We start from the raw sequence: 23702 nt of genomic DNA, 5'->3' as shown, positions 1-23702 counted from the left end.
GGCTGGACAAGTTGTGGTGCATGAATGCAATGGATTACTATTATGCTGTAAGAAATGATGAGCAGGAGGAGTTCAGAGAAACCTGGAGGGTCTTTTGTGGACTGCTGATGAATGAGATGAGTGGAACCAGAAGAACATTGTACACAGTATCATCAACATTAAGTGTTGATCTACTGTGATGGACTATATTCTTCTCACCAATGCAATGGTACAGAATAGTTCCAGGGAACTCATGATAGAAGAGGATCTCCAAATCCAGGGGAAAAAAAAAAAAGAACTGTGGAGTATAGATGCTGAATGAACTATACTATTTCTTTTGGTTTTGGCGCTGTTGTTTTTTTCTATTTTGAGGTTTTTCATCATTGCTCTGATTTTTCTCTTATAACATGACTAATGCAGAAATATGATTAATGTTATTATGTGTGTGTGTGTACACACACACACATACACATATATACATATATATATATATATATATATATATATATATATATATATCAGATTACCTGATTACCTGCTGTCTAGGGGAGGGGGGAGGGGGGAGGGAGGGAGAAAAATCTGAAATTGGAAAGCTTGTATAAACAAAAGTTGAGAACTATCTATCTTTACTTGTAACAGGAAAAAAAATACTTTATTAATTAAAAAAAAAAGTTTGGTAGAAATTCACTTGTGAATCCATCTGGTCCTAGAGATTTTTTGACTCATTCAACTTCTTCAAAAACCCAGATGCTATACCACTTGGCATATACATGTTAAGTATTGATATGTCTTCATTGTCCATGGTACCCCACAACAAAATATAGTTTCCCTCCCCAACTCACCCAATTAGATATATTTTTGCCTCTGTTCTGTTTGAAATCATAAGTGCTACCCATACTTTCCTTGCTCCAGCTGAAGCATAATAGATCCCACTCCAACTTTCTACATTTACCCCACATGTATCACTCTGCCTCAAATGTATTCACATTTATAGTTATGATGACGAACTGTCTATATCTTTCCATGCTATTTTTCATCTGCTCATCCTTCCCATTCTGATTTCCACCCTCTCCTTTCCCATAACTGCCTTACCTATGATCACCGCCTTCCCCAGTATCCCCTACTCCACCCCCCCCATCAGTGCCCCCTCCCCCCTCCATTATCACCAGACCTATCTGAACTTCCCTATAGGGTAAGATAGATTTCTATATCAAACTAAATGTATTTGTTGTTCCCTCTTTGTGCCAACTTTGATGAGAGTAAGGCTTAATCTTTGCCCATGTCCTCTATCTTCCCCTCTATTATGTTAATTTATTAATTTATGTATCAGTGAAGGCATCTATTTATTTATTTAGCTGTCCATTTGTTTGTTTATTTATTTTCCTAGTTTTCATTTATCCTCTCATTTATTTTTTATTTATTCTTTTATTCATTCATTCATTTGTTTATCTACTTATTTATTTGTTTTATTTGTTTATTTATTATTGTAGCCAACTTTTCTCAAACAAAGAAATCAGAATATATTTCCAGAGCAATGACACTCTACTTCATTCTGTAATTTTCAAGGATTTCTAAGTTGATCAAGGATTTTTTCCACTTAAAGACTTTATTTGATGTAACAGAGGTGTTCTCACTTGGTTAAGGTAATTAAGTGCTGTGACTCAAGGTAACCAAAGAGGGATGGGTTGATTAATTGATTTAATGGACCCTCCCTTTATATAAATTTTAAATTATGTACAAAACAAACAATTTGGAAGTGATTAAGTTGATGGAAGGAAGTAAATAATTGAGAGGTAAAAGTTCAGGAAAGATTTCTTATAGGATGTGGCATTTGGGCTGAATTTTGAAGGAAACTAATGATTCTAAGAATTGGAAGTAAGAAGGGAATGTACTCAAGGAGTGATATCCAATATCTGTTGACCACTCCCTAAGATCTGTATCTAAATCTCTATCTCTGTTCTTTTTCTCATCTTTAGATGATTATCATTGTATCTAATCCTGGAAATAACATTGCTTTCTGGTTCAGCAAATAATGGTTTGAAACAGTAAGTCTTCCCATAGGAAAACAAAACAAACAAAACACACACACACACATATTGTAGAATTTACAGATCTGTAAGTAAGTAAAGAAATTCATAGTAGTGGTATTGTTAAGCCCTTCTTGCAAATGTTGAACAGCTGTAAACAATAACCAGGAAGGCAAAAGAGCTCAGAAACTGTGTTCACCAGCAAACACTTGATCCCCTATGCCAAGTAGAAACAGATGGCAGCCAAGGGCAACACAAATTGAGAATGCAAATTTCTCTTAAAAACATGACAGTGGAGGATGATAGAAGGATTCTGAATGGTATCACAATGTAGAACACTGAGAAGTAGTAGAAGCTAGAAGAAATCTATAGGAAACTTAATGTCAAATCCAACAGAGTCACATCACCCTTAAAAGCATTCATAGAGGAAAATGACACATCTTTATAAAGTATAATGCACTTGTCATACATTTTGATTAATCTCTTATTATCAATGATGGAGAAACCATCACTTTTGGATTCTTGGACTCAAGTTAGCTATGTTATATGTATAGAAGTAGAAATGATACTTTACAAGATGAAGTCAGAAAGAATGACTATACCAGGTCAAGAATGGTATATAGTGAGGGAAATCTTACTGGGGCTGACACCTTCTTGAGTTTTTGGCAGGAATAGTTTACAATATATCTCAGGGAAGAAACAATACCAAAATCATATATTTTTTTTAAATCAGGGAAATTATTAAATGTTTAAATAGACCTTACAGGATAACAATATCACAAAATCATAAAATTTCAGAATAGCCATCTTATTTAACACATGCTTGAAAAGAATTTCACTACAAAAGACCTGAATATTGGTTATCCATGCTGTGTTTGAAGACTTTAGATGAAAGGCAAATAACTACCTTTCAAGGTAGCTTATTTCTGCTTTAATACATCTAATTTTTAGGAAACCTTTTCTGACTTCAATCCTAAATTTTCCTCTTGCAGTTTTGCAATGTTATTCTGCCCTTTGTACATAAGTAGAAGCCTCATCATTTGTCTACATGAATACATATATACATAAATCTTTAATAGCTTAGAACTGAACTAAGACTTTTGGGATACCATGTATATATGTATGTACACTTACATACATTTACATCCCATATGATGTAAAATATTATATATGTATGTATGATACACACAAATATATATATATACACACTTTTTGAATACATACACATTTTATCATATCATCACCCTATATCTATATCTATTTCTATTTATATCCATATCTATAATATGCATGTCCCAGAAGTGTGCATGTGTGTTGGTACATATGTGTATTTGAAATATTAATCTTGGTATTAAAAAAAAGCCTTAAAAAAATCTAGTCTTTTACTGAGTGTAAGCAGCTTTTTTTGTCCCAATAACCTAGAGATTTCAAACAATTTATAGTATTGTTTTGGGTTAGGTAGGGCTTTACTTAGCAGGATAATTGCCCCTTAGATCTTTACTTCACTTTTAGGAGTAGACACAGCCACATTATCAACTGGAAGTTTTTAAACTTTAGAGGTTTAAAAAGATGACAAATTGTCTGACCTTTTCAAATAAGACATTTCTCTGGGTATCTCAGGCAAAAGTAAAAGTTTTCTCCCTGGCTGAGAGCTAAGATTGCTCTGTGTTAATCAAATAAACCATGAGAGTAAAGCTACAGAATGTCAGATCTACAATTTCCCATGAGAAAGAAAACCTGTTTCTTACTCATGATTATCATTCACTGAGCCATGCTTAAAAGAGTAAATAGTTGAGCAAACATAAGTGGACTGAACTCCTAGTAAGACTTCATGTCAATAACCTTCATGAGACTATCTTTGTGGAGGTTTCCTGAATTCCTATATAAGAATATTAGAAGAAGTAATAACTTGTTTAAACTAAAAAGATAGTAGACTACAAGCTAGCAAGATATTCATGTCTGTGATTGAAATTCTTATTTCAAAATGTCATTAAAATATAGACATCTTTGAGCCTTCTCTCAAATCTGTGCCCCATACCTTTCCTATTCTTAATTAACCTTTGCATTAAGGGTGCAAAGAATTCTCTAAATGAACAATGAAGTCAGGTAGAATTTTAAAATTTACTTTGAAGCCAGGGCTTGCTATGAAGGGTACAATAACAGTATTGCATCTGTGGGCTGCAATAGGAAAAAGAAAAGGGAGGAAATGATGAAAAGCCATTTTCAATACTTAGGGCTAGAGAAAATTATAAACCTCCTCACATTTATCTCTGTCATTTTCTCTGAAATGGCAATTATCCTCTCCAGTTTTGAATCTTTTAATGAGCTGCAACTGTTTAATATCCTTTGTGGTATTTCTTTATATTTTATTCCTATACAAAATGTGCCTTGCTACTAGCATTTGAAGGAAAAACAGTAGGCACAAAAGATATTGAAGCATGATAAAAGGATATACTTGGTTCTCAAAAACCATGGGCAAACCATGCATACAAAGCAACCGTTACTTTGACCAATTGTTTCTAGCTTTATCCTCCTTGGTACAAAATGTATAGAGGGTTGATATGTGTCTATGCAGCCTCAATTGCAGCAGAAGAGGAAGAAAGATGTGGTCTCAAGTCCCAACCCTTCACACACAAATGACTCCGTGGTCCTAGACAAGACATTGAATCTCTAGGTGCTCTTTAGCAAATCTTTAAAGTGCAAAGAAGGTATGAACCTGAATTGATAGGGAGAGTTTCCATATTTGGCAATACCCTATAGACATCAAATCATAGGTCCACTTCCTATCCCTATTTTAGTAGATATGAGTGGTCTTGTTGTTGTTTCTCCTTTGTTCTCCAAGAGGACCATGACATCAAGAAGTAATGTCATGACTTGCAGTGAATTGGATTTAAGTGAGAGAAGCCTGTGCAAAGTAATCAACCTCACTCTGTCCTCCACAGCCATCTGGGTCCAGTAGTAACATATACATCAGAATGACTGGAGATGGTCCAAGATGTTTTAAGGCAATTATGGTTAAGTGACTTGCCCAGGATCATGGAAATAGTAAATGCCAAGTTTCTGGGGCTGAATTTGATTTCAGTTCCTACTGACTCCAGGACCAGTACTCTTTCCACTGCTTCACCTAGTTGCCCATGAGTGCCCTACATTGAAAGACATAATAAGGACTAACTAGAAGAAGTACTTAATTTTAATGAACTATGACTTATAATGTAACCAGAATAGCTCCAGGGCTAAGTGAAGTTCCAGGGATTTTGATATTATATTAGACCCAGCTTGAAATGAGTTTCTTAGATAATCACATGACAAAGATATGATTTCCTACCTTAAGAAGGGCAGAGAAAATAAAAAGGGCAGAGACCTACTCATGCATTATGCTAGATGGATTATGTATGAAACTATCTCCTGTTGTGTTTCTGTGACACCTAACAGAATTTATTCATCTTTCTATGATTTATTTCTCCATTTCTAAGATCAGTCAGACAAAATTCTGTGTTAAAGTGCATAGACAATGCTTTCCCTGTGTCCTCATTCACTAAAAGATTGCATTAATTGTTCATGGGTAGAGTCTATGTTTATGGCTGGATGATCAATTTTTCTACTCTGTTATTTGGTTTGTTTCTCAGATAACTGCTCAGAAATAGCTCCTTGAGTGTGGTTGGGTTTTTTCATTGACTCTGAAAATGAATTTGCTTTCTTCTCTATCATGATATTGTCCTAGGGAATCTGGGTATTGAAAAATTTGGAAAACTATAGTTTAAATCAGGTGGATTCTACCTTTTACTTTCTATGAACTAGTTCCCAAACAGCGTGGGTAATGAAGAGTTGATTTTCTGGCTATGATAAAGCACTATGTACATATTTGGACAGGAGCATATGGAAGGATTTCTGGATTATTGAAGTCCTAGAAATAGGCATAGGGCACATTACGATATTAATAATTAAGGTGAGTTTGACTCTGAACCCAAGGACAGGAGTTCTTGTCATGGGGTCTGTGGCATATATATATATATACACACACATATATATACATATATACATATATATACACATACATACATATACACATATACATACATATACACATGCATACATACATATACATATATATTTGATAATTATAATGAGTAGAATTGATTTCCTTTGTAATGCTGTGCATTTTGTTTCATGCATTTGAAACACTTTTCTGAGAAGGGGTTCTAGGTTTCACTAGACTACCCAAAGGTTTCGAAGCACAAAAAATATTAAGAGCCCCTTGACTTAATATTTCCAAGCACTAACAGGAATGGGACAGTGACTGAAATGTTCCAGTGTGGTTATATTTTGAACATAATAGATACTTATTACTTGCTTATGGAATTAAAAAAAATGAATGGCATACATATGAAAAAATTCTCTAAATCACTATTGATTAGAGAAATGCAAATTAAAACAACTCTGAAGTACCACCTGACACCTATCAGATTGGCTAATATGACAAAAAAGGAAAATAATAAATGTTGAAGAAGCTGTGGAAAAATTGGAACACTAATGCATTGTTGGTAGAGCTGTGAACTGATCCAACCATTCTGGAGAGCAATTTGGAATTATGCCCCAAAGACTATAAAGCTGTGCATACCCTTGGACCCAGCAATACCAGTATTGGGTCTTTTCCCCAAAGAGATCATAGAAAAGGGAAAAGGACCCACATGTACAAAAATATTTATAGCTGCTCTTTTTGTGGTGTCAAGTCATTGGAAACTGAGGGGCTGTCCATCAATTGGGGAATGGCTGAACAAGTTATGGTGTATGAATGTAATGGAATTCTATAGTGCTATAAGAAATGATGAGCAGGTGGATTTCAGAGAAACATGGAAGGACTTGCATGAACTGATGATGAGCAGAACCAGGAGGACATCGTACACAGTATCATCAACATTATGTGTTGATCAACTGTGATAGACTTGATTCTTCTCAGCAATACAATGGTACAAGATAGTTTCAAAGGACTCATGATGGAAAAGGCTCTCCAAATCTAGAAAAAAAAAAGAACTGTGCAATATGGATGCAGATTTAACTGTACGATTTCTTTTGTTTTTGATGCTGTTGTTTTTCTTTTTTGAGGTTTTTTTTCCTTTTTCCTCTGATTCTTCTCTTATAACACGACTAATGCAGAAATATGTTTAATGTGATACATAACCTATATCAGATTACTTGCTGTCTTGGGGAGGAGGGAAGGGAGGGGAGGGAGGGAGAAGAATTTGAAACTAGAAATATTATAAAAACAAATGTTGAAAACTATCTCTATATGTAACTGGAAAATAATAAAATACTTTTATAATTAAAAAAAATGAATGGCATAAAAGTCCTATCAGGCTAAATCTTCCAGGATGTAATAAGGTTTGGGGGGAAAAATAGTTATCTTCTGGTAAATAGATATATGGATATCTTAGGTGTGTATATGATAGATTTAGCTACATATACATATATACATATATATATGTGTGTGTGTGTATACACACATACATTGATAGTTGTTAATGAAGGGCTTTACCACGACCCTATTGGTTGATGACATTCTTCAGATCACATCTTGCTCCAGAATAATGCAGCTGAATGAGATCCTTAATATTTCAAAGATTTCAGTCTCTACCAACATAGCAAAACCCAAGTGGATGTAGAGTGGTTATTGTCAAGACTTTGATATGCAATTGGATGAAAGGTTAATTGAGTTGATTTTTCAGCAGATGCATTTTGGATAGACACTACATATGGAAGGGAGTGGGCTAAATTTTATCTGAGAAATTATGCCACCGTTTTAATGACTCCAAGTTGCTACCTAAAATAGAATCTCACCTTTTGAACAGCCATATTCTTCCAGAAATTCTGTTTGGCTGTGTGTCATGAAACACTATTTTCTCCTGCTAACCAATGTTGTAGTTGACCTGAAGAACAATGTAGAGATACATAGTGGAAGTAAATAGGCTAAGGCACATTATGACCTATAATTTGCTCCCCAAAATTGGTGAAACCGATAGAATTTAGTAGATAAATGACCAGAAAAGGAAATGGTTTTGTCAAATTACAACTGAGCTCAAGACTAAATGTAGTACTATTAACCTTAAAAATGATTAAAAAGCGGGAGTTAGGAGAATGGGCTGTGGGTATCTGGAGGGCCACCTGCCCCTCCCCCATCCCTCTTCTTTTCTTTTAAAACCTCCTCTCTCTCTCACCTGAACCATCCCTGAGGATCATGCAGGTGACTGCCTGTGCCTATCTATGTGTGGTGCATTCGCAGGGCATGGGTGAGGTGAGTGAGGGGAAAAAAAAGTCAGCCCAACTGATCTTTGCATTCAGAAAACATGTACAATATGTAACACCTGGGGAACTCTCACCTCCAGGAAGGGGGAGGGGAAAATGTCAATTCAATTATATTACATTCAGAGAGAAAGCTATCTGTGGTTGGAGATACATACTGTGAGACCATTCAGGTTACTACAGGCTTGCTTACTGTGTAAATTTTTGTCATCTCAAAACATTCAGAGGAACAGATCCTTGTGGTAGGAGCCAGTCTCTCTGGGGACATTCCAGTTTACTAAAGGTCTTGCTCTCTGTGAAAACACTTCTAGTCTCAGAACTCTGCGAAAACAAGACACCTGTAGCATGATCTACATTTGATAACATTTCATATGTCTCAAGCTTTGGTCTCTGTAAAAGCTAATCTTGTTTGAGAAAACTCAGATCTCTCATCTTCGTCATGTTGTGTGCGAGATAAAGGTATTCTGAGGGGCATGCGCTCATGCACACAAGCATGATTAAAGACAAAGTGGAAGGCTTTATTTAGCACTAAAAGGCATACCCGGTAGAATGCTAAACTCTGAGTCAAAACAACATGAATTTGAATTCCTCCTTTAGAGTTTATTAATTGTCAGATCGTAGGCAAGTCACTTCACCTCTCTGGCTCAATTTTTTCATCCCTAAAATAAGCATGATAATAGTATCATCTCTTTAGAGTTGTTATGAGAAACAAATGAGACAATATACTTAAATACCTCTGTAAATGTTAAAAGTTCTATATAGATGCTAAGCTGTTATTGGAACTCATTGAACTGTGAAGAAGTTGTAGGTGAATTGTGATAAGTATGACTGGAAGTATTTATGGCATTAGTGAACTGGACACTGCTTTGAAGTGAAGCCCTGGGAAATACTACATTAATCAGTACATAAAGGAGATCCGTTTGTGAGTTTTAATCTTGTCAGTTGGCCCCCTAAACCAGAAACAATAAGGGGATTTTTGTTTATTTATTGATGAAGAAACTCTGCAGAAAAGATAACTCTAAGGAAGCAAGGGAACTTTGTCACTCTCAGACAGCTTCAGATGACAAGCTTTGATGTTAGGGTAAGGGTTGGGGAAAATAGGTAGTGATAGGGTTCAGTGTCAGACTGCAGGCATGGGTTAAATTTATCAGCTCTACTGTTATCACTGTCTTATCCACCAAGCTTTTTTTCCCCTCTTTTTCTGACGATTTTGCAAAGGGAGAAATATGGACATGAGAACATAGCATGAATAATGCTGCCACACTTTGCAAAGTGATTGCTATGAACTTCAAATAATGATATAATATGTGTGTAATAGAACGTGGTAAATGTCTCTCAAAGAATAACTCTGATAATTTGTAGTAGTGCATTATAATTTGTATCAAATCAATTTAATGAATGCAGGTGGTTCAGTTTTAACTCACAGGAGTTTCTCGTTAATGACGGTGTTCTTGAATCTGTGGGGAAGGCTATAGATCACTTTAGCTGAAAGAGATATGTGTCTAGTCAATTAAATTTACAGTAGAAGAAAATCAAGGATTGCTCTTTTTATCTACCTAGACTATTTGAGAGGACAGATGCAATGCATATGTGTTAGAAAAATGTAGTTTTAAAGTGAAAATACATTCCGAGCAGCAGAAATCTGTGTAGGTTACTAAATGTGTTTTTATCAGTGCTATTCCCATAAGGTGAGTGATTCTAGCTTATGTCAGGTGGCAGATTACATCTGTTGTTCTAACACTGGCATTTTCTCAGTCTGCCAAAAAGCATCTTCATCATTAGGTATGTTACACTTTTCAGAGAAGAAGAAAGGAGAAGGAAAGGAAGAGCTGAGGTCTTTCTCTTCTCCTAGCTAATCAAGGAAGGTCAGCTGATCCTGACTACAAGCAGAGATTACTTGAAAGCTGCGCTTCCTTAGACTCAGATCCTATGATGAGCTAGCAAGGGCAGATAGACATGGTCTGTTCCTCTACCAAGACACCAATGGAAGAAATGTGCTTTCTAGGTAATGGTTTCAGTGTTTCAGAAATGTGTGGAAGGCATGAACACCTAGAGATGACCAAAGATAACTACTTGGTAGGTTTTCCCCTGGCAGCTTCAAGAAGACTTAGTTTCTTTAGAGCATTTCATTAAAGTTGAATGAATTTTGTAGTCATTTGTTCTCATTTCATTTCTTATGTAAAGGAATTTGGAAGGGTTTATGGTGTAAGAGTTTAGGAAATGATATTTATGCAAATGCAAGGTATAATTATTTTTTTTCACATTACTATGTTTCAATCTCATATGGATTATATAACGATATTAAGAGTATTTGCTCAGGCTTGTATGCAAAACTTTCTATTTGGAGACAACATTTTGACAGTAAGTTTCACTGTAATTATATATGGAACTAGATTATAAATTGAATATGACATCTCATAGGCAATTATGAATAAACAGGTTAAGTTTTAATTGGTTTATTTTTAATGTTAGCAAGATGACTAGGTAACTTGCTGTTTTAAGTGCAGATTTGGCTAAATGAGTGTTTGCAAAACAGATGTAAATACCCACAGAATAATATTTCATATGTTTGTAGTGGTTCAACTTTCACTTTGAAAGATAGCCATAACCCAATTCTGGTTATTTAAAAGAATTTAAGCCTATGGTCCTTTGTAATTTTTGCATGCATTTCTATTTACATTTGCCGTTCTCTTAGCTATTTCAGACTAGTTCAATTGATTAACAAAGATTAGCCTATCTAAAATCCCTATGTTTTGCCTTCTAAACTTTTGGAGACTATTATCATACATATATCCTACTAACAAAAATGCAGCAATGATCTTGAGATACATATTTAATATTATAGAATCCCATCATCAGATGTATGAATTCTGATATTTAAATCTCTTTTGCTCCATGTACCTTCTAAAAGTTTTGAAAAAGAAAATCTCAGTAATTCTATTTGTTTTTTGTTTTTGTTGTGTTGTTGTTTTGTTTTTTTCTTTTGTGGGGGAGAGGGGGAGGCAATCAGAGTTAACTAACTTGCCCAGGGTCACACAGCCAGTAAGTATTAAGTGTCTAAGACCAAATTTGAACTCAGGTTCTCCTAACTCAAGGGCTTGTGCTCTATTCACTGAACCACATAGCTGCTCCAGTATTCTAATTTTACTCATTGCATGTTTGTGATGTTAGGTTAATAATAAGCATTAACATTTTTATAAGAAATTGAAAAGTTTGAATAAATATATGAAATATTCGCTGAATTAAAATAATTGGTTTTGAGCACTTATGCAACCTCTTTGTTATAGAGACAAAATGTGCCTATTATTTCATTTAGTATAGAGAACTACAGAGTGAGGAAACTCACTCTATCAATGCAGATCAGAATCTTTTTTGCACATTCTTGTCTTAGAGATTTGCCTACAGGTCTAAATTATGTGACTCTCCCAGATATACACAAACAACATGTGCCACAGATGATTCTTAAACCAAAAGCTTCTTGCCTTAAAGGCCAACTCTCAATTCTCTACACTAAACTATTTCTCACTTTGTTAGACTAGTTTTAAGTAATATCTAATACATCAAATTAGAGGTTTTCAAACAACACTAGCAAAGTTTTAGTTATTAACTATGTATTATTAATGATGTTTCTTAATTTCGAATTGACATTTTACTAATTTACTTATTCCCCTAATTTGTCCAGAATATTGAGGTTTTACTAACATTTATCAATCCTTTGCAAATATCTAAAAAAAGACAAACATTAGCATTTTAAAGATGAAGAAACCAAAGATAAATGATTTTACCAATATAAAAATCTTTAGGTCTAAGATCCCTGATCCCGTTACTTGTTTACTTATTCAATAGATTGTAATAGAATATGTATTTAAGATTATTTTTGTTTCTGAAATCCAAAACAAAAATAGCATTGGAATTCATGCTACAATTTTAAAACCAAATCTTGAGTTATAAATAGCTATCATCAAATTTGAATATAGGCCAGTTTATTTTTGAACTTTAAAATACAAAGAAGTGGGTGTACTGTTCTCTTTGTTATTTGGTGTCTGAAATATTTTCATCTCAGTAAGCTACGAAAATATTTAAGTAATCCCATGTATGTTTTAACAACATATCCTAAGTGGAACCTTATTAATACTTAAATTGTAGGACAGAATCTTGTATTTGCTCTTCAAAAGCTTATTAAAAAGTTCATAAGTGAATATTTTTATAAAAGAATACATTATAAATGGGCCCATCTTCTTTTCAAAATAGGGTCAAGTAATTTTGACAATACTTTTTTTTCCATATTCCATTTCCCTTTATTAAGAAAATGTCATATTTCAGGAGGAATTGTGGATAAAGATCTTCGCCATTACCTCAACTTGCGGTTTCAGAAGGGATCAGTGGACCATGAACTTCAACAGATCATTCGAGATAACCTCTACCTCCGGACTGTACCATGTGAGTAGGATGATTTTGGTGTCTATATGTTGATTGATTAAAGAGGTACTCAAGAGGCTAGAAGCACTCATATTATATCCAATCAATGGAGGGCAGGATTAAAAGGCTGTGGTGTTCTTGATGTTATTGCTTAGGTTTTGATTTGTTAACTCTGGCTAGAACAGAAAGAAAGCATTTGAACACCAATGATGAAATCTGATTGTGACTGTGTGAACCCATGTTTTTCTTGACATAAATTATCATCTCTTCTATCCACATTGCAACTTCTGGCAAATGTCATTTATTCAATGTAGTATGTGTAATTTCCCCCACACACACTCACATACATATTCTTCAGAACCAAATAAGTTTGTTAAATGTCTCTCTTGGAACAATTGAATCTACATGTTTAAACAATAGTGGTTTGGAACAGGAAATTCTGATTAGAATTATATTTTGGTGGTCAAGAGAGAGGTTGTGGTCAAGTGAATTGTGATCCCCAGTATAGTATCTAGAAATAATTGATTCAGAATAAATGAAAGGTTCATCATAGGGTGAAGGAATAATATACACACAGATATAATCTTGAGAATTACCTGAGCATTTTATTATGTATGTGTGTGCTTGTGTATATATATATACACACACATGCATATGTACATATATACATAGACTTTATTGAAAAGTAAAATTAGTTTTGAAACAATTAGAAATTTTAGGTTATCAAAATTATTACCTGTTTTAATGTTGGTGAATCTTAGACATAGTTCTCATGGTCATATTCATAACACCTAAAACTGAAATTTTTGTCAAACATCTCTCCATTTTGGTTGAATGAAGAATTGGTAAGCAGGTTATCTTGTGTATTATCATCATGGCCAGTGGATGCTCACATTGGAGCCATATGTGTGTATGTGGTTGGCCGGTGGGATTTGGTTTATATCTTTTTAAATTTTATTTTAATATTTTAAATATATTTTTAAATGTTGTTATCCAAAGCTAGAATGGTAGAAAGATTAGGTTCTAACACCAGTCTTCCTCATTTGATTTCAGAATCTCATGTTTCCTTTAACATAAATGGTAATCTCTTTGAAACATTGGTTCAAATAGTACCAAGGTCTTGTGAGATTTAAAATTGGATATTAGATCATAAATCTCCCCTCTTTAACCTTTCCCTTAATTTATCTCCCAGACTAGTAAATGGAAGAAGCTTCTGGTTTTCTAGTTAGAGCTTTTATTGTATGGTAGTCACAAGGTGATGTTGACTAGAAGGATAGGAAAGTAGAAATACAATTCAAATCGTCTTAAATCTAAGCTTAGTCTATATTCCGTATAAAACTCACCAAAAGCCCAGGGCCACCTTTGGGGAGAGAGAAAGAGTCGGTGTCAAGCGAGTGCTGCTGCTAAGCTCGAGCCGGGCCCAGTCGAACTCTCATCAGCATCAGCCTGTGCAGCTCAGTCAGGAGACCAGCAGAGCAGGAGAAAGTGCCCACTTCCGTTCTCTCCGTGCCTTTTAAGCTCAAACCCTGGAAGTGGAGTGATAGCAGGCAGTCTGACATGCGCAGCAGGCGGAGTGGCGTGCGTAGCTCATGCCATTGGTCTCCTCCCCGAAAGGGTGGTCCTTCAAAAACTGGCGTCTTTCAGTTATCCTAACCGACTGTTAAAAACTTTCATTTTTTTTTACCACAGTCGAACTGGTAGCAAATTATATTTGTTACAGGTTGCTTTAGCATTCTTCACCAGAAACCTTTCCTTTTGTCTAAAAGCTATCAGCTAATTCTTTCTTTCTTGCACTACACTAAACTGAGTTTAGGTAATGATTTTGATAATTTTGGTATGGGAGGATACAAAAAACAAAAACAAGGGACAACTGAAAGGATCATCCTAGACTCTAGGTTCTATAAAATGCATCTTGCACTGAAATGTATTAAGTATCCAGAGGTCTTCAATTAAGGAGCAGGGACATGGTTGTTTTGTTATTAAATGTTCATCAAACCTCAAATGTCAGATGAACAATATTAAGTATTCCAAAATCAGAATGGTTGTGATTGAAAACTTATAATTCAAAGTGAACACCTTTGTCATAATGGCGGGGGGGGGGGGGGGGGGGGACAAGGGGGGAGAAGTCCACTTTTGAACTCATGATTTTTTTTTCTTGGAAGTGGAGGAAAGTACATCCTTGAACTTGTAAATTTGACATTAGAGTGATGGGCAGAAGAAGATGGATTAAAGTGAGTGACTGTACTATTTATAAGGTAACGGATGGATGCATTTTCAAAACTGTGATGTTGTCAGTGCTGCTGTAAGAATTTATCTTTTGTGACATGAAAGAAAGGAGATCTGAAGTACGAAGAAAGGACTGGCACTTTATTGTATGTAAAAGCTGAAGGAAGTAGATAAGAAGCTGACATTGAGGTATACTTGCCATCATTGTTAAAGCAGAGAGGGGAATGAGGCAAGCTTAATTAAATATACAGGTAATTGACATTAATCTTGTAATAGCTTCTAAATAAGTCAGTTAATTTTCTAGTGCTTAGATGCAATTCGTGAATGATTGGGGGGGTGGGTAGAATGGATCTTTGATTTTATTGAGAAAGGAAAAGTAATTCTATCAATTCAACTTATTCTTTTAAAGATACCTGTGGCAATTGAAAGATAAAATGACATACGTAGAGTGACTTGGTCTGTTTCAGAGGCAGGAAGGGAACACATAATTTCCTGATTCTAGGACAAGATTGACTTACTATGCTACACTGTTCCTCAAAAACATAATGGGAGAATGAATATAAAAATTAAAAAAACAACCTTTTGTGACTAAAAACAGAATTTTAAGATAAGATCTTTAGCATAATGTCTTGAATCTATTTGTACAAAGATATGGAGAAGCTCAGTAAATCTAAATATTCTGAAAATAGCAACAACAGCAGCAACAGAAGATATACATTGTTTTTCTTTCCAAGCTAGGAGAGCCATTCATAGTAGCCAATAGGAAGGACCATTATCACACTTCTCAGTGTATGAGATGTTGGCCTCTCAGGCTAAATTTTCTGTGCTTTTAGAAATGCAATGGGAGAATCTAGATCTTCCTTAGGTAGGGCATTCTAACTGACCTTAACTTTTCTCCTAGTTTTCCTCTTGAAATCCCTTGAACTTTGTTTACTCTCAGTCATTACCAGGCATTAAGAAAGCTCTGTGCGTGGCTAACCACCCCTGGTTTCCTTCCGTTTGGTAGGGGTTCACCATTTTGTACTCATGCCTGCATGCACGCATGGGTGCATGTGTAAGATCTACAGTGGCAGAGTGGTAAAGCCTATCAATGCCTTTTCTGAATATTATTAAATGTATAGTTTAAGATATATTGGATTACTATGAAAATCAACTCCAATGAAATACTGTCATTATTTTCTTTAAACAAGTTCCTGTACTTTAAACTAAAAAAAAAAAAAGTCCATTTTTGTTTAGATTTAAATCCCTGGATGATTATCCTTAGACTATTCCATGGATTAGCCCTTTACATTATCCCTGGATTTTTACAAACTGGTTCATTTGAGGCAGTGGAACCAATGACTATCATGCACAAAGGTTTTCATAGAAATTGAAATCATGGACAAAGAAGTAATACGATATTCCAACAGATGGAGAGTCATGGGAAGGATGACTCAATCTAGGTTACTCAAACCCTAGTTAGTTTTCAGATAATGTCCCTTGGTCAACTTTGTATCAGTTCCAGAAGGATGCCTCATAATTCCAAGGAAGGAGAGGAAAAGAATAAACATTTCTATACACTGCTGTGTGTCAGGCACTGTAATAAATGCTTTACAAGTATTATTGCAGCATATTTATCACTAATCTCTAATGCATACATGATATTTTCCACCCAACTGATGTCTTCAATTTCTTCATGTTCTCCAGAAACTCCTCTTGCAAGATCATATCAAATATGAAATTTATACTTCCACAGTAACTCCTGTTCCAGGTTCCACCCCCCCCCCTTCTCTTTGCAGAGGATGAAGAGTAGACATGGAATAACTTCTCCAAGATTCTCCATTTAAGGAGGTAACCCAGGGTAGCCACGTCCTCATTTTCCTTCAGGCTGAATGATTTCATCATAACCTTATGTGGAATACCTTTATTCCTCTGCATTTTCAGCTTCTTTTTATGTGTTATCATCTCCTATTAGATTTTGAGCTTCTTGAAGGTTGGGACAGTTTTCTGCCTTTCTTTGCATTGCCAGTGCCTGGCACATAGTAGGGGCTTAATAAATGTTTAATGACTCAAAGATTGATTTTCAGTGTTATAAAAAGAGCCAGTATCTGATATATTCAAGTATAAATTATCTAGAATGATATTATCAATTTTTTATTAAAATTAAACAGCAGAAATGATTTAGTTTTGAATTTTGTCTTTTAATGTCAAGGCATTCATTTCCCCTAAAAGGCTAAAATATCTATGATGCGAATTTTTTAACAGTCACAGATGGGTTCATAAATTTGATTGCAAATTATGTATCTATCTTATTAATGTATTCATGGAGACAGTACTCTTGATTTTTGTTAAAATCCAAATTAAGGCAAATAAGAGTTGGAGGAAAGTATAATTATGTACCTATTTACTTTTTTCCCACCAAAAGAAATGGTAAAAGATGACAGTGCCCACTCTTAAAACTTCACAAACAAAAATTCTGGAAAGGTTGAGGATTTTTCCCTCTCGTACCTATATTTTTAAAACTGGTGACATTGTTTTGCTGGAAAGCATTATAAACTTATTTGAAACCAGAATAAATAATAATGAAGGGGTAAACAAAAGGCAAATTAATAAGGCCAAAAATGAATGCATATGAAGTAGAGTAAAATCCAAAGTATATGTCTGAAAGTACAGCTTTTTCATAAATAATATTGATTGAGATGAGACATCTATATTTTAAAGAATCAAGAATTAGTATAATTGAGAGGGCATTAAAGGAGCAATTTAACTCAACAAATATTTATTAATCAGCTACTATGTGGAAGATATGGCTTAATAGGATGATTTAAGTTAAGAAAGGCACATACTTTGATAAAGTCATGACATCCTCCCTTACCCATACAGATTTTAGTCCCTTATAAAAAAGCCCATTTTTTCCTTTTTCTTTCTTCTTATTTTTTAAATAACACCAAGTTGTAATACAATATAAGTGAAGAAAGTGTGAGAAAGAACCTATTTGCCATCAGTGGGTTCAAGTTACTGCTCTTAATCAATGCATTTCCCAGTGAAATGAAAAGCATAATTTATATACGTGTTCAGCCACCAGCCACGAGCTTAGAAAATCTTGAAGGAAAGGCAAAGTATCATAAAATTTGTGATAATCTGTTGATAGATTTATGTATTTATGTATTTATTTATTTATTCATTCATTTGTAAGGAAGAAGACTGAATCTTCAAACTATTGGCCCATACGTTTTGTTTTGTTTTGTTTTTAATTCAGGGTAACTATGTAAGGCTTTGAAACAAGAGACCCATGAACTTGTTCTACAAATATATTGATAACTGTATTTCTTTCTTGGGGGGGGCAATGAGGGGTTAAATGACTTGCCCAAGGTCACACAGCTAGTAAGTATCAAGTGTTTGAGGCCAGATTTGAAATCAGGTCCTCCTGAATCCAGGGCTGGTGAGTTATCCACTGCACTACCTAGCTGCACAGATAACTGTATTAAAATTTAATTGTTTTGTTTATAATTCTATGTATTTTATATTTTGCTTTCAAAATTATTATTCTGAGAAAAAGTTTATATGCTTCACAAGATTTCAACATTAAACCAAATTGGTAAAGGCCCAAATATGAAACCCTCCTATAATCAATAATAATAAATCACTATAGAAATATCCAGACAACTTGGTGGCATAGTGAATAGAATGCCAGGTGTAGAGTAAGGAAAATTCATCTTCCTGAGTTCAAATCTGGCCTCAGACCCTAACTATCTATAACCCTGGGCAAGTCACTTAACTCCATTTGCCTAAATTTCCTCATCTGTAAAAGGATCTGGAGAAAGAATTGGCAAACCAGTCTTGTATCTTTGCCAACAAAACTCCAAACAGCATTGTGAAGAATTGAATAAGACTTAAACAACTGAACAAAAGCAACGGAAATGTAGCCCAATTTGCTTGATTTTGATTTACTTCTTTCATTTCTTTTTAAAATATTCTCTAAATTTTCTGACTTAGAATCTCACTCCCAGTGCTTTGGTAGCTGGTTTTACTGTGAGAACTAGCAATGTTCACAATCTTCTATTATCTTTTATAATATATGCTTTGAACTGATATGACCTTGGCTACCACTTAATTACCTTTGGCAAAGAAAGAAAATGTCTACTAGCCAAGATGTCTTCCTTATTCCTTTGGCCTTCCAATTGTACCAACTCTATTGGAAGAGTTATACTTTTCTAAGAAATGGTGATGGCTTCATCTTTATTTTTGGGAATCATAAAATCAGGCTAGGTTGGCACCATTGCAACTGAACATTATGTCTTCTGATCTTTATCCTGACTTCTAATTCACTATTTGCCTTGACTTTTGCTCTAACCAGTCACTGATATGCCAGTTCTGACATGACTGATACATCTGTAATATGTCTTTCCTCTCTGTTTGGATATAAATGGATACATTCAATTTCATTTGTGTGGATGACATATAGTGGTTGCCATGTCTAACACTTTTTGATTTGCATAAAGAAAGTGTCTCTGACAAGTACTATGAGGCTTCTTTATCTGCAAGCTTTTGTTTATTTGATTTTTTAAAATATGCATTATTTTTTCCAGAGCAGTATTTCTTATTCTATCTTGTTCCCACCTTCATATTAGTCACCACCAGAACATCAAAATAAATTGGGGAGCAGCTAGATGGCACAGTGGATAAAGTACCAGCCCTGGATTCAGGAGGATCTGAGTTCAAATCCGACCTCAGACACTTGACACTAGCTGTGTGACCCTGAGCAAGTCACTTAACCGTCATTGCCCCACAAAACAAACAAACAAAATAAATTAGTTTATACCTCGAAAAAAATGTCAGTCTTTTCATGAACTCCTTAACTTCTTTATCTTTTTTGGTAGATATTTGTATGGATCTATCAGTTATTGTTGTTGTTCTCTTTTTACTTATGAGGAAGGCAGAACCAGGGAAGTTAAATGACTTGCCCATGGTAATACAGCTAGTTGTGTTTGAGGCCATATTTGAACTCAGTTCATCCTGAGTCGTATAGTATCCACCTGTTTCAGAAACATAAGGACCCATAGTCTAAGAATTTGACAGTCAGATTGCTACAGTAGAAAAAATGCTGAATTTGAAATTAGGAGATCTATGTTTGAAAGAGACAGACAGAGACAGAGACAGAATGAATGAGAACAAGAACACCTGGGTTCAAATTCTTCTCTCATTTACTACCAGTATGATCTTACAGAAGTTAGCGTCACTTAAGCTCTCTTTGCCTTGTTTTCTTCGTTGGAAAATGAGAGGGCTGAGTTGGAAAGCCTCTGAGGTCCCTTTTGGATTTAGGTCTGTGATCCCATTTAGAGTATTAGGCCCTTAGGGATTAAGGTTGGAATGTGTGCAGAATACCATTGTGGACAATACTTATTAAAGGAAAGAAATTCAGGGGATTAGATAAATATGCCATTAATATTTTACACTGAATATCATTTAAATATTCTATGATAAGGTACTTTAGATAATGTAACTTCAATTTTAACATTTTAATATATACAGTAGATCCATTTAATTGATGGATAGAATGCCAGAGATTGCCGGGTTTTACTTTATATCCATTGAAGAAGACCTCATTTTAAGTGGAGCAAACTCTGAATCATTTACTTAAGTGCAGTGATTTGATTGGATGTCAGTGTTGGCATATTCTTTGTCAGCTGAAAGAGAGACAGAATTCCACACATTTCTTAAAGTGTAGTGACCCTTCAAATGATTTTCTGTCACTGGGCTTTAGCATATATTTTATTTTTTCTTCAATGAATTTTGTCAAAGTTTCCTCTTTCCACAATTACTTTTTCAGATGTGACCTTCAAATCAACTGGCAACCACAAATATTAGAGATTTGATGTATCAGCCATATAGATTGTTACAACGTGAACAATTTGGACAAATAACCAAAAGAATTTTTGGATTTTTTTGTAATTCATTATAGTCAGAGGGAGGGGCAGTGTGGGACAGGTAAATCCACTGAAATATAAATGAATTACCTAGGAGAAGAACACAGGAGAAAAAAGGGCAAACAATTGTACAGTTGCAAATAGGCAACTGTTATTCTGTATCAGAGATTAGACAAAAATAAGAGGGATGATTGGCAATTTAGTGAAGCAGTAGTCCTCCTACCCCAAATCCAATGTTCTTTTCATTACCCTACCTGGAAACTTTGACTCCAACAGATGGTTGGAAACCCGGGTTGGAACAGGTTGCAGAGGGCATGTATGTATTCCAGGATAAGAAAAGTAAACTGTAATCAAGCACCAGACAAAATTTAAATCATTGAAAAATGAGTAGAATTAGAAGGCGATGCAAGTAAATCATGACTAAGGTTATGTAGGATATAGGGATTAGATTGGAATTTGGGACATCATTTAGCTGACTCATCTGTTTTTTGTTTTTTTTTTTAAATGGGGTTGGTTACAAGGGGAGGCAGAAAAGAGCAGACAGATGTAAGACATACTATGTAGGTAGAAAGGATAGGACTTAGCATCTGGTTGGATATTATGGGTTTATGAAGAAACAATCAGCTTAAAAGTCTTTAGGGGTCTAGTGGTACCATCAATAGAACTAGAGAAAATAGGAAGAGAGACAGGTCTTTTAGGGAAGAAAGATGAATTGGTTTACGATATGCTGAATTTGAGAAGCTAGCAAGATAGAACTAGCAAGAAGGTGGTTTGAAATGTAAACATGAGCTCAAGAAAAAGTTTGGGGGGTAGATATATATAATTTAATTCTATTTATTAAACCCTTCATTAAATGTGTATGAATATTTGTTTCCTGGCTTCTCTGTGCAGAGCATTACACAAGGCTCTGGGGCAGTTCAAAGTTCACTTGAGACAATGGTCTCTACCCTTAGAGAGTGGTAAATGATATTTGTTAACTATAAGCAAGGCACTGTCTAGGTCTTGGGGTTGCAAAGATGAAATCAGACCTACATACAATCTTCAAGGGGCTAACGAGGTTATAATAGAGGGGGATGAGATGTAGAGAAACAGGGACAATATGATAAGGAAAAAAGAAAATCCAGACAAAAGGTTCAAAGAAAATTTGAGAACAGGGAAAATGCTTCACCTGGGAAATCCAAGGATTACCCCAGAAGTACAAATAGCAGCTAAGCAGGAATCTTCTACATCGAAGTGTTCTGTGAAATCATGAGAATGGATGAATTAAGCAAGGCTTCCTTTTTGTCCTCTGTTTTTCTCAGTTACTATGGCAGATTATTTTGATCTATGAAGAGCAAGATATCCTCTATAAGATGAGAAAACAAGTAGAGGTAGCAATCAAAAACCAATTTTCAGGGCAGCTAGATGGTGCAGTGGATAGAGCACTGGCCCTGGAGTCAGGAGTACCTGAGTTCAAATCCAGCCTCAGACACTTAACACTTACTAGCTGTGTGACCCTGGGCAAGTCACTTAACCCCAATTGCCTCACTAAAAAAAAATAATAATAATAATTTTCATGTCAGGAGTAATATATCAATTCCTTCATCACTCACTAAGATTTTTTTGTGGGCACTCAGGCTTACACAAACTCAGGTGGTGTTTCAGCAAGGGTACATCATGGTTGAATTGCCACAACAACCTTGGTTCTATGGGTGGTCAGGATATTTAGTAAGATGCAGGGCAGCATGAAAATTATTGGCTGCATAGTAGATTCTGTTTTCAATGTAATACAAAGAATTAGTATTTATTTAAGTATCTATCTACCATGTGCCAGCCATACTGCTGAATTTTATTAATATTCATGTACTGGTTCCTCATAGCAACCCTGTGAAATAAAGGCTATTAATATGCCAATTTTATAATGGAGGTAACTTAGGAAGACAGGTTAAGTCACTTGCCCAGTCTTGCAACGATTAGAGTGATGCCACCTGCTGGAGAGTTACTGTAGGAAAGCTCCACCATGAGGAGGTGTCTGAGGGCAAGCCATGTGGTCAGTTCCTTGGTGTCAGGAAGTGACGTTTGCTCATGGGTACTGTCTATCAAAGCTACCAGCCAATCAACTTGAGGAGTCTCCCATTTCTGGGAGAACACGAAGTAGGAAGCAGATGCTGGTGTAGGGGTTCTTCGTCTTTGGGTTCAAGACATCGGTTTGGTGGCCAGACTTCACGTGGGAGGTTAGGAAGACTAGGATTTCCATGCTATAAGAAATCTGTTCTCAATCTTTCTCTCTTTACTATCTTATATCTTTTAATAAACCCTCAAAAGTCTATACTCGTGGTGAATTTATCAATGATTTTAGCCAGTTTCCCCCCAAAACTGGGCGGGGGAACAGATTAGAACCCACATTTAGGTTTTTAAACAAAGTTTTATAGTCAGTAACTATTTAAGGCAATATTTGACTCATGTCTTCCTGATTCAAGGCGAACTGTGCCACCTTGCTAAATCTGTTTCTTAGTGTAAAAGTTTTGAAAATGAAAATGTACCTTATTAAATCAATTCTATACACACATGTGTGAAGCTAATATTCTCTACAATAAAAACCTTATCAGTCTCTAAATTTTGAAAACTGTGCTGATTATCACAAATAAAAATTATATTTACACACACACACACAATGTGTGTGTTTTCTTTTTCTTTTTTTTTTTGGCTGGGCAATGAGGGTTAAGTGACTTGCCCAGGGTCACACATCTAGTAAGTGTCAAGTGTCTGAGGCTCAATTTGAACTCAGGTCCTCCTGAATCCAGGGCCGGTGCTTTATCCACTGTGCCACCTAGCTGCCCCTGTTTTCTTAAATAAAATACATGAAGTC

General features: G+C 35.2%; 1 protein-coding gene across 1 annotated transcript in view; it reads left to right on the top strand.

The window, feature by feature from the left end:
• The window catches only part of MAGI2 (membrane associated guanylate kinase, WW and PDZ domain containing 2), a 1715773-nt gene that overhangs the window by 455554 nt on the left and 1236517 nt on the right, over window positions 1–23702 (top strand). The window contains 1 exon segment of the mRNA XM_043965407.1: window positions 12627–12743. Within this exon segment, the coding sequence (XP_043821342.1) occupies window positions 12627–12743 (117 nt within the window).

This window comes from Dromiciops gliroides, chromosome 5 (genome assembly GCF_019393635.1).
Source record: "Dromiciops gliroides isolate mDroGli1 chromosome 5, mDroGli1.pri, whole genome shotgun sequence".
In the NCBI taxonomy this organism is placed as follows: Eukaryota; Metazoa; Chordata; class Mammalia; order Microbiotheria; family Microbiotheriidae; genus Dromiciops; species Dromiciops gliroides.
The sequence above is the reverse complement of the archived record's forward strand: the minus strand, read 5'-3'. Positions and strand labels throughout refer to the sequence as shown.